This window comes from Harpia harpyja, chromosome 16 (genome assembly GCF_026419915.1).
Source record: "Harpia harpyja isolate bHarHar1 chromosome 16, bHarHar1 primary haplotype, whole genome shotgun sequence".
Classification (NCBI taxonomy): domain Eukaryota; kingdom Metazoa; phylum Chordata; class Aves; order Accipitriformes; family Accipitridae; genus Harpia; species Harpia harpyja.
The window spans coordinates 682,688-697,860 of NC_068955.1; the positions used below are offsets into that span (position 1 = coordinate 682,688).

The following is a 15,173-nucleotide window of genomic DNA, read 5'->3' on the forward strand; positions in this document are numbered from 1 at the left end:
TATTCTGTCAGTGTGTTTTGCACAAGGTGCCCTGTCTGGTTTTGGGCAACCTGTCCTTGTCTGCGGGCGCTCGCTGGCAGCCATCCTTCCGGGGTGCCTGCTCCGATGCTGATCTTTCTGTTCCTCCTTGGGACCTGCTGCCCCATCCCTCCTGCTGTGCTGGTCTGAAGCACCTCTCAAGCGTTGACGAAATGTTTGAAACATAATGAACAGTGACTTGCTTGGCTTGATAATGAAATTAAGGTGGATGGAGGCTGGATGTGCCAGCCTGGTCCGGCGAGGGGTCCGCGGTAGCAATAGCTCCTGAGAGACGTGTTGAGAACAACTTCATGTTTTATGCGACGCAGTGTGTGGCGTGTGCTGTTTACTGGCGGCCCGTGTCTTGGGGAGCAGAGGACTTCTTCCCCTCGGTGCTCGAAGGGGCTGGCACGGACCTTTAGTGTGCCTCCAGTTACATTAATCCCAGGAGCAGACACCTCTGTTCTCTGTGCTCCTGGGGGTAAGCCCTGCGTGCACCAGGCACAGACCTGCCCTGTCCCGCTGGAGGTGGGGGGCTCTGCGGGGCACTGGTGTGCAATTAACATTTCTCAAGTAAAACTGGACTGCTGTGTTGGAAGGGACACCCCAGGAGAGTGACCCTGGGGCCTGGAGGGAGACTCCAGCAGAAGCCCAGGGAGGTGTGAGTGAGGAGGGGATGGGAAGGGGGATCCCGCCTGCCTGCTCCGGATCCTGCCTGCGTTGGGCAGACCTGCCCGCGGGAAGCTCCCGGAGGAGCCGCCCCGACCGGGGAGGGGTGGTTTCCAGTTTGGACACCAACGAATCTGAGACCCTAGTAAGTATGGTGTAGAGTTTTGTCTTGTATTTTTTTTTTTTTCCCCATCCTGTTTTGATGGTTGCAATTGCGAGTTTGAGCATGGCTAGGTGAGGGTTGGATGCAAGTCTACTTGCTCGGGGGGCCCAGTGCTCCGAGTCTGTCCTTCGCCGGGAGGGACTGTCGGTCTGCTGGGGTGCCTCAACCCCTGGGTGCTGTAATGGTTCTCGCTGCGGCACCCCCTCAGTGCCGGCTGCTTGTTTCCCCTAGCTGCTTTCTTTCCTAAATAGCATTTTTATGAATGCCTACTTCAGCAGAGAAAATTAACACACGTTAAAAGCAGATGAACTTTGTCAAATACAATTTCATGACAAAAAATGGAAAGGAATTGATTTTGGAAGACAACCAAGTTGTAGTGTTAATTATAAATGACTGTATAGGCGTTTTGAGTGAAACTGCAGGCGTTATTGATTCATGCTGGCACGCACACGGCTCTTCCACTATCCGCAGGAGTTCAGCAACATGAAGAAGTTCAATAGTGCTAACGCAGGCAGTGTCCTTCGTGGTTTTTTTTCTTTCTTCGAAGATATCTGCAAGGTTTGTGGGTCAACAAGCTGACCTGCGACAGTTTGGGGAGGAAAAAAAAAAAAAGGCAGAACGCATCAAAATTGTTAAGACTGAGGAGGGTGTAAACAAACCAACAAACTCTGATATGAAGAAAATACCAGACAGCAAGGAGGGGTAAGTGTGGCTATGAAGTGCATTGCTGGAGCTCATTGCTGAGACAGCAAATGCCTTCCACAGCCAGCAAGGGGTTTATCCTGCTCGTGGCCAGAGGAGCGGACCCAAGGCTGTGGTCTTTGCCAGGCGCTGACGCTAGTGCGGCCGTGCTTGCGCAGAGTTGTGGCTGCGCTGCGTGCCCCTTCCCATCCCCTTTGCCTGGCAGCGGGGTTGTTGCCGGACCCTTTGACTGCCCCGGGCTGGGTATTGTGCCTCAGCATGGTCGCTCTTAACAGAATCGTTAATAACATTTTCATTAGGAAGTGGCATCTCCGTTGTGTGGTGCGGGTCTGGGGCCTGGGCACGAGAGCCGTGGTGGTCCATATCCACATCCAGGTCCAGGAGGGAAAGGGGGGTCATGGCCAAAGGCGAGAGAGGAGGCCGTGCTGGTGTCTGTCACTGGTTTTATGCGGGTGGGCTGAGAAGCGCAGACCCAGAGCGGCATCCTGAAATGGTCTTTAAAAGGGTCCTCCTGAACTGCACCCCGGGTGGGATCTTCAGGCGAGTCCTTCTCTGTCTGTGGCATAGCACGGTGTGACTGGAGAAGCGGAGAAGAGAACATGTGCATGCACATGGTTTTTTTTTCCAGCTATGGAGACGGGCAGGAAGTACGTTTGATGGGTTTTGCTGGATTTTTGTATTAGCATTAACATGAAGTTGTCTGGTTTAAGTAGCTTTATCCTAAATCCATGATATGAAGCAATTTGAGCCTAGTATTTAATCTTCCATTTGTGCTCATTCTCTTAATATTTTATGCTCAGCTTCAGTATTTACTTAGGTCTCGGCCCCTTCCTCTCTGCAAAATGATGAGCACTCTTTAATTAGAAGAGACTTGTAAGCCGCAGGAAATGGATTTTTGGTTTTACTGCACCCTGCGATGCGTCTGGGGTAGTGTTGGTGAATGCTCTTGTACTGATGCTCCCATTTGTCTATTGAAACCCACTGCGCAATTTACAAAACATTTTGCAGCTGATGCAGCTATGCTGCCCAGAGCAGTCGGACACTCGCACAAGCTTGGGAAGGACAGACGGCTTCAATGCCTCAGTTGGCAGCGGGATCAACACCATGTACAGGTGCAGGAAAGTCACATCGGACTCGGCTGAAGGGCCGAGAGTCACGTAGCCAGGACGGAGCTGGAGAGCCTCTGCTCCGGCTTCCTCTGCGGAAGTAGAATTTGCTTCCGCAGCGTGTCCATCACAGGCTTCTCTGCCGAGCAGGCGCTGGAGGGATCCTTCCCTTCCTCCCGCTGCTGCTGACATCTGCAGCATCTCCCCCAGGGGCACAGCCACAGCTACGTGGTCCCCAGGCGTGCAGTCCCCAGGGCGGGTGGCAGAGGGTGAATTTTCTTTAAACTTGCCAAGTTACAGGATTGCACCTTGGCTCACTCACCCAGGCTGTCTGCTCTTTTAAAGAAGATTGTCTTTTCCCTAGGAGGCAAGTTGCTGCCAATGCAATTACAGTCAGAGATGTGCTGCTTGGCTCTGCTCTCAATAAGATTGCACGTGGAAGCCATGGATCTGTGGGGAGGGGGAATGCTCTCTGGACAGTAGCTTTGCATTGAGCTTATCTGCTCCATGGGAGAACGCTAGCAGGAGCAGTGCCTGTCCAAGAGGCTGCTGGAATAGGATTCAGTCTTTGCTCTCATTTGGTTAAAAGCCAATTTTTTTCTTTGCGTGTATAAACCAACATGCAGAGCATTTGCAGAGGAAAGCTGTGAATTCTTAAGGGTCAACTTCTGTCTTTAGTTGTGCAGTCAGTGCACTGGCTGGACCTCCAGAGACCCGAGTCCTGTTCTTGGTCCTATTTGTCTTGTATGACTTTGTGCAAATCGTACAGTTGTTCTGTCCCAGTTTCCTGCTTGTCAGTGTGGTTAATGTTTCCATACTTCAAAAAGAAAACAGAGGCTAACTTAATTGTTTGAGATACCCATCACTGCAACAGTTGACTGTCATAAGTGCACAACGTAAAAGGCTGCTGACCAGCTGGTAAATACTGCCAGGGTGATTAATAACTTCATTTTACTGCTGCATGCAAAATCTTGGCCATGCTTCACTTTAACAGCGACTACAATCAACCCTGGAGCTTACACAGCCTGTGTGTCCTGCAGACAGGTTGTCCTACTTGATGCACTTAGTGAGTCACTTTTAGTCACTGTTCATCGATTAACAAGATAAAGCTGCTCAAACTCTGATGCCCTTTTGCAGATTAATCAGGATCTCTTCTGCCATTTTTTAAGCCAAAACTTGAACACGCAGCTAACTGGCTTAGAAAATGTTGAGATCCTTGCTGGTGAAGGAAAAGCTTTGGCATCCTAGGAGCTGTGACTCCGAGTCCCTGGCTGGAGAGGAAGGTTATGCCTAGGAGCCGCTGGCAGAAAAATCTGGTTGGCAGGCTTCATGGTGCTGTGAGATGGAGATGTCTGAACTGCTTGGGAGGGAAAATTAAAGCTGTCCCATGCCAGTTGAGTAGGAAACCATGCATTTTTCAATTCTGCATCCTCAATTGCCCCTGCTCTCCCTATGGCACAGACTGGGCATGAGAGAGGATGTTGCCTTCTCTCGATAGAGCCATCCGCTCTTGTCCAAGGAGCTGTGGCAGATGAGTCGGTAAGAAAAACCCTTCCCGTGGGTGCATCGTGCCGGGTAATCTGCCAAGCTGCAGCACAAATCAATGTTGCTTGTTCTGCTACTAGTTTGATCGTGTGTGCGTACAGTGTTATATCAAGGAGGGAACATGTGCTCTCTCTGTCAGTGAAATGAATAAGGCACGCCTCGTGAACAGGGAGTAGCTTGTGTGGGCAGCAATGATGGAGCTGGAGAGAGGCAATTAATCTGTCTGACCCATCCAGCTGCTTCTCTTTGGCTCTAGGAGAATGCATTATTGAATTTTATTGTTTAATAATTAAGTTGTGGTAGTACCAGAGGACAAGGAATAGGATAGAAAATAGTATACAAAAAAGAGAATTTCATCCTATAAATTAATGGCCTGATCTCTTGAGAGCTGTCACATACCCACTGCAAAAATGAGCACTGTGAAATAACAGGGACACCTAAACCAGCTGGGGACCAAGAAAAGCACTTGTAGGATGAGGTGGAAGAGGGTGGGAGTTTATCTGAGAAAAGAAACGGAGAGGCACACATGATGCATCACATGTGCTGGGGTGCTTTTGTTCTTCTGAAGTGTAAGATTCAGACAACCAAGAAACAAAATTAAAAAGTAAGCCCATCGGCTGAGCTGCGCCCAGGCTCCTTGTGGGACACGCTCATGCAGGGTCATGGTGCCTGTGTTTCTGAGAAATGCAAATTGAGGCTTTCCGTACAGTTATTAAGTGACGTACCTTCTGACAGACACTTCTGTAAACTTACTTCTAGCTATTAAAAAACAGGGAGGATCAGCCTGAATAATGCTTCTAATTGAAAACATTCAGTTTCCTACAAGGAGATGTCAAACTTACGTGACTGTGAGACTCACCGTTAAATGCGAGGAGTGGCGGCAGTATGCTCTGGGTTTAGTGCTCAGGTCCCATCAAGTTTGTGAACGAGATTGATTTTTCTGTTCTGCCTGACAGAGGGTGCGAGCAGGGATCTCGCACCAGTGTTCAGGCTTTGATGGTGTAACGAGATAGGCTTCTCCCTGCGGGGAGGGATGAGTTTGAGCTGGTGCCGCAGCAGATGGAGGCTGCAACTGATGTGCAGCACCAAAGCCCACGAGCCCCCGTCCCATCCCGGCTCTGCTCTCAGGGCACACGTCTCCCCGCGTCCTCCAGCTGCTGGGAGAAGGGCCGGTTCTGTGGCAGCGCGAGCCCCGGCTCTGGGACTGCGCTCGGGTCACCGCTCTGCAGAGCCGGGAGGAGATGCTCGAGCGTTTGGGGAAGCTCAAACCTTGTCCCCAGCGTGCGGGGACTGCGGCATCTGGGGGTCTGCCGATTCTCTGCCTCTTCGGGATGGGCGCAGCACGTGTTCGGCTCGCTCTTGGTGGCTCTTTCAGCAGAGTCCCCCAAGTGCTCGATGCTCGTGCTGGGTTTCTCTGTTGAAATCTGGCTGCTGCCTCTGTTGGGGTAGGATGCGCTCTCAGGCTTCCGCTCTCTGGAAGTGACTGTGCCCTCCGTGTGTGGGGTGTTGGGATCACTAGTGGGCCACTGGTGATATTTCTGCCCTGTATTGTGGTCAGTGCTGCCTAACTAAAGCAAAAAGCAAACTATGTCTCCATTGTGTGAATGTAACATTAGTTTTGGTTTGGTTTCTCAAATGTAAAGAGGAAGCTGGAAGTTTTGGGAGTAATTTAAACATTTGCTAGTTTTTCCTGTTTTATCTAGCACCCTAGGTAGGGAGTGACATTTACTATATTGTGGCTCACTGTCTTAATCTTATTTCTCTGTTGTGTTTGTCAAGCCCATGCTTTTAAAGGTTAGTTTTATCCGGTATCGGAGGCGTGCAGACTGTGAGACAGGGGAGGTGAATACAGAACTGCAGGCTCTCCAGTCCCATACTGGCAGCAGCTGTTGCCGAGAGCTTGCAAGATCAAGGAGCAAATGTCAATTATTCTTCCTAGAAACGCGTATTTTCCTGGAAATCCCTCCTCCAGCGCCTCTCGGGAGAGGATGCTCCAGCTGTCCAGCACGCAGTGACAGCCGGTGAAGGTGTCTGGGCTCCCCTTGCAGCCAGTGAGAGCAACGAGGGCTCCGGGCACGTGGATCGTCTCACCCAGTGCCAACATCGCAGGCAGGTCAGGCAGACAAGAAACGCCTGCATGTCTCTGGTGACTGCTGCGGGGTCCTGATGTCCAGCTCGGTCATCAGCTCAGCTGGCCAGAGCCCACCGAGGAGGCTGCCCTTCGTGTCTGGGTGACCACAGCATGCCCTGAAATGCTTTGTCTTGTCCAGTTCAGCCAGGAACCACAGCCAAGAGGAGCCCAGAAATAATCTGCTGGGTTTGGTTCCCTCAGTTTTTAAAAGTTTGGGGTTTTTTTAATTCTCCATTTTAACAATTTAATTCTTGAGTTTTGCTATAGAAATGTAACGTTGAGTCCACATCAGTTGGAAAGTTGCAGTTTCCATTCCAGTTACAAGGAAGTCTCTCTTCATTACTTGGGCATGACTGGAATGGGCTTGAGGAGGCCAAATCTGTTGCTTTCTGCAGGCTTTGCTTGTGTTGGGTGGCAAGACAGCACAAGATCTTGTCTGGCAAAGAGCAAGGCTTTTAGGCAGCTCTTGAAAGGCTGTATCCGTTACGTAAGAAAGGCAAAAATCTCATGTGTGATGCTGCTCTCAGCTCTGCCAAGCTGCTGTCTGTCGTGTGCCGGTGGCCGGGGGGTGAAGGGACCGCTGGGAGTACAAACCTCAGCCACGCTGCTGTGGTCCCTCCCCATGTGTGACTGTAGGGCACTGAATTTCTAAAGGCTTTGTGGTAGGTGAAATAACCTCCCCTTAAATGTTCACCCATTTTCAGCATCCCAGGGAAGGATTCTCCCTGCCCTGTGCTATGTCTAGTGCTTTGTCCTCAGATCACAGCTGTAGCTGCCAGCTTTATATCATGCTAAAAATTAATGAACCAGAGTGCACTGGAATAATCTGCTTTAAAAGGAACAGTCTCAGCAGCCAACTCCTTAAAAATGATAAGAGAGGGGACTGCGTTACTGGAGCTGTTCATCTAGGAACTTTACAAGTGATTAAGTTTAAATATTCAGGGAGCTGATGAAGGGATAGCAGACAGCAGCACCACATCAAGAAGATGAAGCAGCCAAGCAAAACGTGAGTGCTTCTGTTTGGCTTGAAATCCAGCTGAGACAAACTCCTGCCCCTCGGGCTGGCCTTTCTGGGGGTCACCTCTCAGCGTGGAGGGGCTGCCAGCCGGAGGGGACCCCTGCGCCAGCCGGCAGGAGTATGCACTGGGCACACCTGCCCCATCCCTTACTGCTGGGGACACCCAGCAATGCCAGGCACACATTCGTGTGCAGGCTGCTTCCTTTTCAGATGTTTTAAGGTCAAACTGAGACTGTTGCAAACTGCTTTATGGAGTTTTGCAGCCTTTGTTGTTGTTTTCATGAAGCAATAAGTCTTTCATAGCTTCTGGGTGTCCTGCTAGGAGTATTGCTTGTAGGCTGTGTGCTGCTGGTAGTAAAGATCAAGCAAATCCTTGACCGGTGTGTGAATTACTTGTTTGTTTGTGTATCAAAGGTGCTTCTCAAAGTATTAAGGGAAGCCTGTGTATGACTTATAAAAGAAAATTTATACTACTGTTTAACTTCAGCACATACCTCGCTGTCCACAGTGACTGCTGTATAATCCACAATGATAAAGCTGTAGCTGCCAGTGACATGGCCTTGTGACTTGGGTTTGTATATGAAGCTCTGGTGACTGATGAGGTCTCCGACTTCTCTGTTTTCAATATTCCTCTCCTTTTGGGGTTGTTGCTGAGTCTTGCTGTGGCTCCCGTGTCATTTCTGCTCTGCTCACCTCACTCTAAACCCTAAGCCATGTGTTTTCCATATCCTGCATCTTTCCGTAGCCACCTTGTCCCCCATGTCCCTTCAGAACCTCCAGCTCCCTTTGCACGTTGCCCCAGCTGTCTGGATGTCTGACCATTCCTCCAGGCCCTCCCCAGCCCCTTGAAAGAGTCCCCCAGCCTGGAGGTCAGTGCAGAGCTACAGCATCTAAATGTCTCTTCTGGGTCAAACCAAAGGCACATCTCTCTTGGTGCCAGGATCATGCAGGTGCTCAGGGAAAGTAGCATGGAGGCTGATATCTGCTGGCCAGTGGCAGGCAAAGGATGTCCCAAGAAACGGGGAAATGCAGTCACCAAACGTGTCTCCCATTCACCTTGTGGTGTTCTTCCCATAACTGCCTCTCTCTGTCTTTTCAGCTTGCCTTCCTGGATTTTACAAGCTTTCCCTCCGTCTCCCTCTCTGCTCTCCTTGCCCTGAGCACAGCTTCACGCATGAGGAAGCCTCCACGTTCTGTTCGTGCCAGAAGAACTACTCCAGGTCTCCGTCAGACCCACCATCTGCCTCCTGCACACGTACGTCTCACTGAAACGGCAGCTCTTTGTAAAGCGAGGAAACGGGGATCCAGACGCTGTGTCTGTCCCGCAGAGCTGAGCGGATGCCCGGGAGGCTGTCCAAGGCTGTCCCCCTGCCAGCACGTGCCAGCCCGTGCTGGCCCATGGGAGCTGTGCCTGGGCACGTATGTCCCTGGGCGGCCCTGTCCGCACTGGGGTACTGCCCCGGTTGGGAGGGGATGGAGGGGCTGTCCTGTCCCTACGCCACGAAGCTTGCAGGCTGAGGCTGCAATCTGCTGAGACAGACGCGTGGTCGGGCTTGCAGGCTCCCTGGCAAAACTAGGGCACGGTCATTTAGTCAACATAGATCACAGATTTTAATTAAATGGCCTCTAGTTAATTGGATTGGACCCCAGCTACTCCAGTGATGAATGCTGTACAACTGCCTGCACAGCGATGAGAAACCCTCCCGCTTTGCCCGAAGGCGAGTGTGGCTGGGCAGTGTCCGACCAGCAGTGGGGCTCCTGGGGCCCTTACAGCCGATCCCCAGGGAGGTGCCAGCTGCGGCCAGGCGCTCCTCACGCGCTGCGTGAGCTGTTGCTTGCTGTGCATACCCGTCCCTCCGGCGGGGATCCTCCGTCTGGTGTCCCCACCGAGCTGCACGCACCGATGCATCCACATCCCCTTGTCCTGCCACGTGCAGCGGCTGCCCGGGACCGTGCTCTCTTGCTCTGCCACCGGTGCCTGTGCTGCTGCTCCCAGAGGACCTGTAGGTTTGCCCTGCTCCCCAGGCAGCACCCGGCTGTCCCGGTGCCTGTGCACAGACACTCTTCTGCTTCCAGGTCCGCCCTCCGCCCCAAGGAACCTGGTCTACAGCCTGCGGCAGTCGTCGCTGGTCCTGGAGTGGAGTGCCCCCGCTGACGCGGGTGGCCGGAGCGACCTGACCTACAGCCTGTGGTGCGGCCAGTGCCCAGCGGCTCCGCGGGGCCGCTGCGAGCAGTGCGGCAGCAGCGTGGGTTTTGTGCCGCAGCAGACGGGGCTCGTGGACCGGACCGTCACCCTGGTGAACCTGCTGCCGCACGTCAACTACACCATCCGCGTGGCAGCTGTCAACGGCGTCTCGGGCGTCAGCCCGCTGTCCGGGCAGCAGTACGCCGAGGTGAACGTCTCCATAGGCCTCGCAGGTATGGCTGCCACGTAGCGCACCTGACCGCTGAAGGTGAGCGGTGCCTCGCCCCCATCGCGCCAAGAAAACAGTTGCCCGTGCTGTCTTACGCTTGCGCGTCACCTCTGGGGCGTATGGTCTGCTCGGCAGCTGGTTCTGTGGCTTCGTTGCTGGGAGGACGCGGGTCTGGAGGTGGCGTGGGCGCTGTCCTCGGGCTCTGCGTGCCTGACGCTGCCGCGGTGCCCCAGTTCCTCTCGGTTTGCTCTGGTGGCACAGACGTGGTGCTCAGCGATGGCAGGCAGCACAGGCAGGAGGGGGAGATGGAGACGGAGCTGCAACACTCCCGGGGGGGTTTTGGTTGGTGCCACGGGCAGGCGAGGAGCTGGCTGTACTGGAGGAGCCTGTGGCCCCGTTGTCTCCCACTGCACTGGCTCACAGGTGGGTGGCAGTGAGCGTGGTGACAGCCTGGGCTCTTCCAAAGGGACGAGTCTGCTCTGTGATCCAGCTGCCGTTTGAATTCACAAATCAAAATAAAAGCACCTTCAAAGAAGCAACGTTTTCAGCCCATTCACAAAAAAACCCTCCTTAAAATAGATAATTCCAATATTGGTTGTCCTTTGGAAACAAAAACCCTGATTTAATTGCTCTCTTCTATGTCAGTCTGTGGCACAATTTCTTACTGTAGGTGTCCCCTTCCACTTTACGTTTTGCTCTTCTGTTCCCTTATGTGAGGTGAAGTGAGCACCCAGCCTGCCTGTGCAGATGGGGCCCCTGGCTGGGTTTGATCCCTCCTCAATTGTTAGCTGTGCCTAAGGAAAATCAGCTCTGGCTTGTTGTGTCCTTGTCTGTTCCTCTGTGGTTACGTTATTAATTTGCATGAAAACCCTTTGCCAAGCCACGGTTAATGGAGACAGATGATCCTCACATACCTCTTGGCAGGAATTGGCCAACAATTTCATCTGAAGAGATTAAACTTTGATCTTGTTATAAATAATTTTCCCACCACTTGATCAAATGTTTTTGCGTGTGTCATTGCTTTCTCTTCCCTCATATGATAATTTCTGTGAATCCGTTGGGTGGATGCTGTGCCACAGACTGCTCTTCAGTGGAGGTGTCATTTCTCATTAGGATCTTTGCTGTTCAAGGATGGATTTAGCTCTGGGAAGATCTTCTGTCTCCTGAGCTCCGGCTATTCCTGAGCCAGCGTACAAGCTAGGGAGGGGTGAACTCAACGAGGTCTAATAACAAGCTGTTCCTCCAGAGGCTTCTGCCTGGTGTTGGGCAGAGGGACCAGTGCTCAGGAGCTGTGTCCTTGCCTGGAGCTTCAGGTCCGAGCCGGGGACAAGAGGCTGGGTAAGGGCAGCAAGTGCCCTGTCTTCTGTAGGGAGTGAAGCCGCAGGACTGTGATACCAACCCATGCCCTAGCCGTTCATCTGTTTAATACAGCTTTTCTTCTGGATAAGTGGGAATCTCAACCCCTTACTCAACACTGCATACTCCTGAAGGAACTGAAATATGCATAAAGAATATGGCATAATTAATCTTGTAATCTGTTCAAAATCAGTGTCTCTTGTCGAGCTGTCAAGTCTCCGGATGCAGATGGTGGCTCAGAATTAACTGAGCAGCTGAGGCTCGGGAAGTTTCTTGAAACACTTAAATTTTTTGCTGCCGAAGGTGTCCCCTCCTGGGGCAGTGCCAGGCTGGAGCTGCTCCGTCTGCAGGTGCCCAGGTGGCCCAGTTCCTCTTGATTTGGCACTGTGAGCGAGAAGCGACAGTGGTGATTAACCTGCACCTATTGGCAAAAAGGGGGAGAAGGTCATCTCCTGGGGAGGTGGCTTCTCAGTCTAGTTTGCCTGTAACACCCCTCTGGGGCGAGAGCCCCCCTGCTGCGAGGAGGGCTCTGCGTGGGATGGGACCCTGTGCAGGCAGGCGGCGGTGCGGGCAGGACGCGGAGCCACGGCTGGCACGGACGGTTTGCGGAGTGTGCCACCTCCAGTGAGTCCTGAGCCCTGGAGCCCCTCATCATTAAAGCCCATCACAGAAGTGCTGGATGGGGCCAGAGATAAGGAGAAAGGGAGACTTGAGGGATGCCTGGAACAGCAGTGACTTCCTTGGCAGCTGTGATGCAATGGTCTCAGGGAAGTGATTTGCAGCAGCAGGGAAGCTCTGGCTGCAGATACGCAAACTCAGAGGAAAAATTAAACAAAGAAACAAGACCCTATTTAGCTGTCAGATCCCTGCTCCTCTAAATATAGCTCTGAGTGCAGCTTTCGCACTGCCCTTCCCCTTCAGCAGTCACAAGAGGGAATTAGCAGTTGTTCATTGTATTTGCAGGGGAAAAGAAAAGATGCTATTTAGTCTGCAGGAGGCAAAATTAATACTGTGTTTTTTCTAATCTGGCCCCAGCATGGGACTAAATAAAAGTGTTTGAGGAGAGAACGGAGCTGTTTACCTGCAGGAGTAGAGCTGCATTAGCTATGTAAATGTACACTCTGGGACGATGTCATTTATATTCCCAGCAGGGATCGGCTCCTATCTTAAAGGGCTTTTAAATCTGTTGCAGATTAATAATGCAGCCAGTGCCGAAATGCATTCTCCTTTCTGAGTCTATAGAGAAGCGGTTTGTGCTGAGTTAGGTCCTCTGAAGTAGACTTCTCTGTGCCCGCTTGTTGCTGGTGCGGCAACACCAGCCCAGCCCCAGCCAGGAGGGGCGGTGGGTCCACAGGACGAGCCGGCTCCAGGGCGAGGGTCTGTGCTCACGGGGTCTTTGCTCTCCACGCAGTGAGAACCGGACCTGGAAGAGCTGTATGGTAACTGATGAGGCTGCTTCTCTGGTTTGGAAAGAAGGACGCTGGGGCAGGCGTTGCCTCCGACAGTGCCCAGTGCATTTTCTGCATTGCAGTGTTAATAACTGGTGACGGAGGGGAGCGGCTGGCTCTCCCCAGCGTGAGCAGTGCCGTGGTGCAGGGCGGCAGAGGTATTCGGGGGCGATGGGGAGTTCTGTCCATCTGATTGCTGCTCACCCCATGTGGGGAGCGCAACAGACGGGTTGTGGTCCGCTCTTGTTTGCGGCGTGTCTGCTCGGCTGCCCCGGCCCCGCAAAGGTGCGGAGAGAGCGTTCCTGGAGGCGGCTGGGTGCAGGAGCTGGGGCTGGGCACCAAAGAGGCTCTTCCTGCTGCCTGGCCTGCAGGCACTTGGTTCAGCTCCATCTTTTAAGTGCTTGCTGTTGTCCCTCTTTAAGGGCCCCCTTTGGGTTTTGGATGCAGTGGGTCGTTCAGTGGAGAGACACTGTGGCCACACCTAGTTTTATGCCTTTTCTGCTGGTATACTGGTTAATTAAGAGGGGTAAACCCACTGCCAACAACAGAATGGAGTTTATAAAATCAGGCAGAGTGGTGAATAATTTAATGTTTGCTTTTTCAGAATAGAGGCAATGTTAGGCGAGCTTAAAATATTGATGGGAAACACATTTTTTTCACAGTGTGAAATGCTTTATAGTCTGTGTGATTTTCTTTAATGCCTTTTAAGCATGTTTGAGGCTAGTGCCTGCTTTCCTGGCATGTACCATGGGTTCTGCTCTACAGCCCATCACTAAGCAAGTATGATTTTTCCCGATGACTTTGTTAACAGTCCAGGACCACTTGTTCAGGTTTCTTCAGTCCATTTGCTAGATTCAGAGATACAGGAGGGCATCTGCGTGATATTTTATTGATGGGAATCATATAAAACAGCAAGGAGCACTTAACTTAGTTTACAGGAGCAAAACTAAAGTTGAGTGTCAGGCTGGCCTCAGCCACCTGTATCACTTGTTTTGTAAAACGTGCGGGGCCACAGGCTCGTGGTGGGGATTACCCTGCTGCTGTCCCAGCGATGAAAGCTGTGAGCGTGCCCGTGTGCGTTTCTGTTTGTGCATGTGGGTCAGTGTGTCTTTATGAGACTGATGAAGGAAGTTGAGAATATTTCTCTTTTTTTTTTCTCATCTTACTGAAACACTTCTTGCATATGAAAATCATTCTCACCACTCCACCCCAACAGCAAATGCCATATTACAGCCTGTGCTAGCCTAAACCTGGCTCTGATGAAGTGGGAATAAGGAGGAATTTGCCGGGTTTGGAGCAAAAGTGTGCCAAACTGGTGCAAATTCAGTCATACTCATTATTGGTGTTTGAAGTAGTGCCTCAAGAGGGCACAGGGCTTCCTGACGGTACCAGCAGGGTTGAAGGTCTCTGGCAGAGGAGGGGAACCTTTGCTGCACACGGGTGCTGCCGGCGCTGGCCATTTCCCATGTGCTGTGGTACAGACTGGTGCGAGGAGGATGGCAGCACCATGTGTGCCGTGGGATTGCCGTGCTGGAGGAGTCTCAGGCCTCCTTTGTGCGAAAAGCATGGGCAAAAAATGCGGGAGGTCCGAAAGGGGTCCTGTCCTGCTTGGCCTGGTGGGAGCGTTACCTTACTTCGTGCTGCTGGAGTGAGCTTGCTTCCCCTTCTTTACACGTGGACAGTTTGGTATCCCCTTAAAGGTCAGCTCTGGGGCCAGTGTATTTACTCGGAGAACTTCTTTTAAAAACATGAAACGACACTCGGCCAGATTGCAGCAGAGGGAGCTGCGGGCAGGGGCTGTCAGCTTGCTCGAGCGCGGGAGCTCCCGGCTGCCCTTCGGGTCCTCCCGCTCTTTCAGCAGAAGCCGAAGGGACTTGGAATCAATGAGCAAATCATCATGAATAAAACATCAGGAGGACTTTTTTCTTCAGCAAAGATTAATGAGCTAAGTAATAAATACAAAATTTCACAGATACTTAGGTTTACTTTCCAGGGACTTGTTCCTCTCCACAGGAGTCTCTGTGGGTTGGTCAGGGTCCAGCAAATGTCCTGATTTGATGGAGAAGTGGGACAAGCTAGAAGCAGCCGATTTCCCCATGCAGCTTTCACTGTGCCTGCTGCAGGGCTACTGGTGTAAACGGGTGAATTGGTCACTGCAGCCCCTTCACCTTGGTGCATTCTGGCCCTTGGTGCTTACCGGGGTGATCCAGGGACCGCTCTTCCTTGTGCCAGGACTGTGCCTTCCAGCCGTGGCCAGGCTGATGGCTGCTGAGGGCAGGCTGAGCCACCCAAAGCCACAGTTATGGGACGCTTTTCTGCTGTTCCCTGTTCTCTCCTCAGCTGGAGAGGAGACTTTCTGCCTCCTGACCAGGACAGCTTGTGGCACTGCCCCAGGAGAGCTGTGAAGACCTTACTTGGTGTGTTCAGCCACGGGTGAGGTCAGTTTTTCTAATCAATCCTAATTTTCTCTCTAATCAATCCAAAGCAGAGCAAGGGGCTGCAATAGAAGCTTTTATCAAGGCACCAGGTACAAAGTTTATTTTCCCTACTAAAATAGTACCTTTGCAGCAAAGACACTGATGTCCTAGCATGACCTAAGCAGT

At 52.0% G+C, this 15,173-nt stretch overlaps 1 protein-coding gene across 1 annotated transcript in view; it reads left to right on the forward strand.

Moving 5' to 3' along the window:
* Nucleotides 1-15,173, forward strand: part of EPHA10 (EPH receptor A10) — a 46,758-nt gene that overhangs the window by 12,294 nt on the left and 19,291 nt on the right. Inside the window, exons 4-5 of the mRNA XM_052811480.1 lie at nucleotides 8,452-8,607; nucleotides 9,429-9,770. Of these exons, the coding sequence (XP_052667440.1) occupies nucleotides 8,452-8,607; nucleotides 9,429-9,770 (498 nt within the window). The remainder of the gene's footprint in view (nucleotides 1-8,451; nucleotides 8,608-9,428; nucleotides 9,771-15,173) is intronic.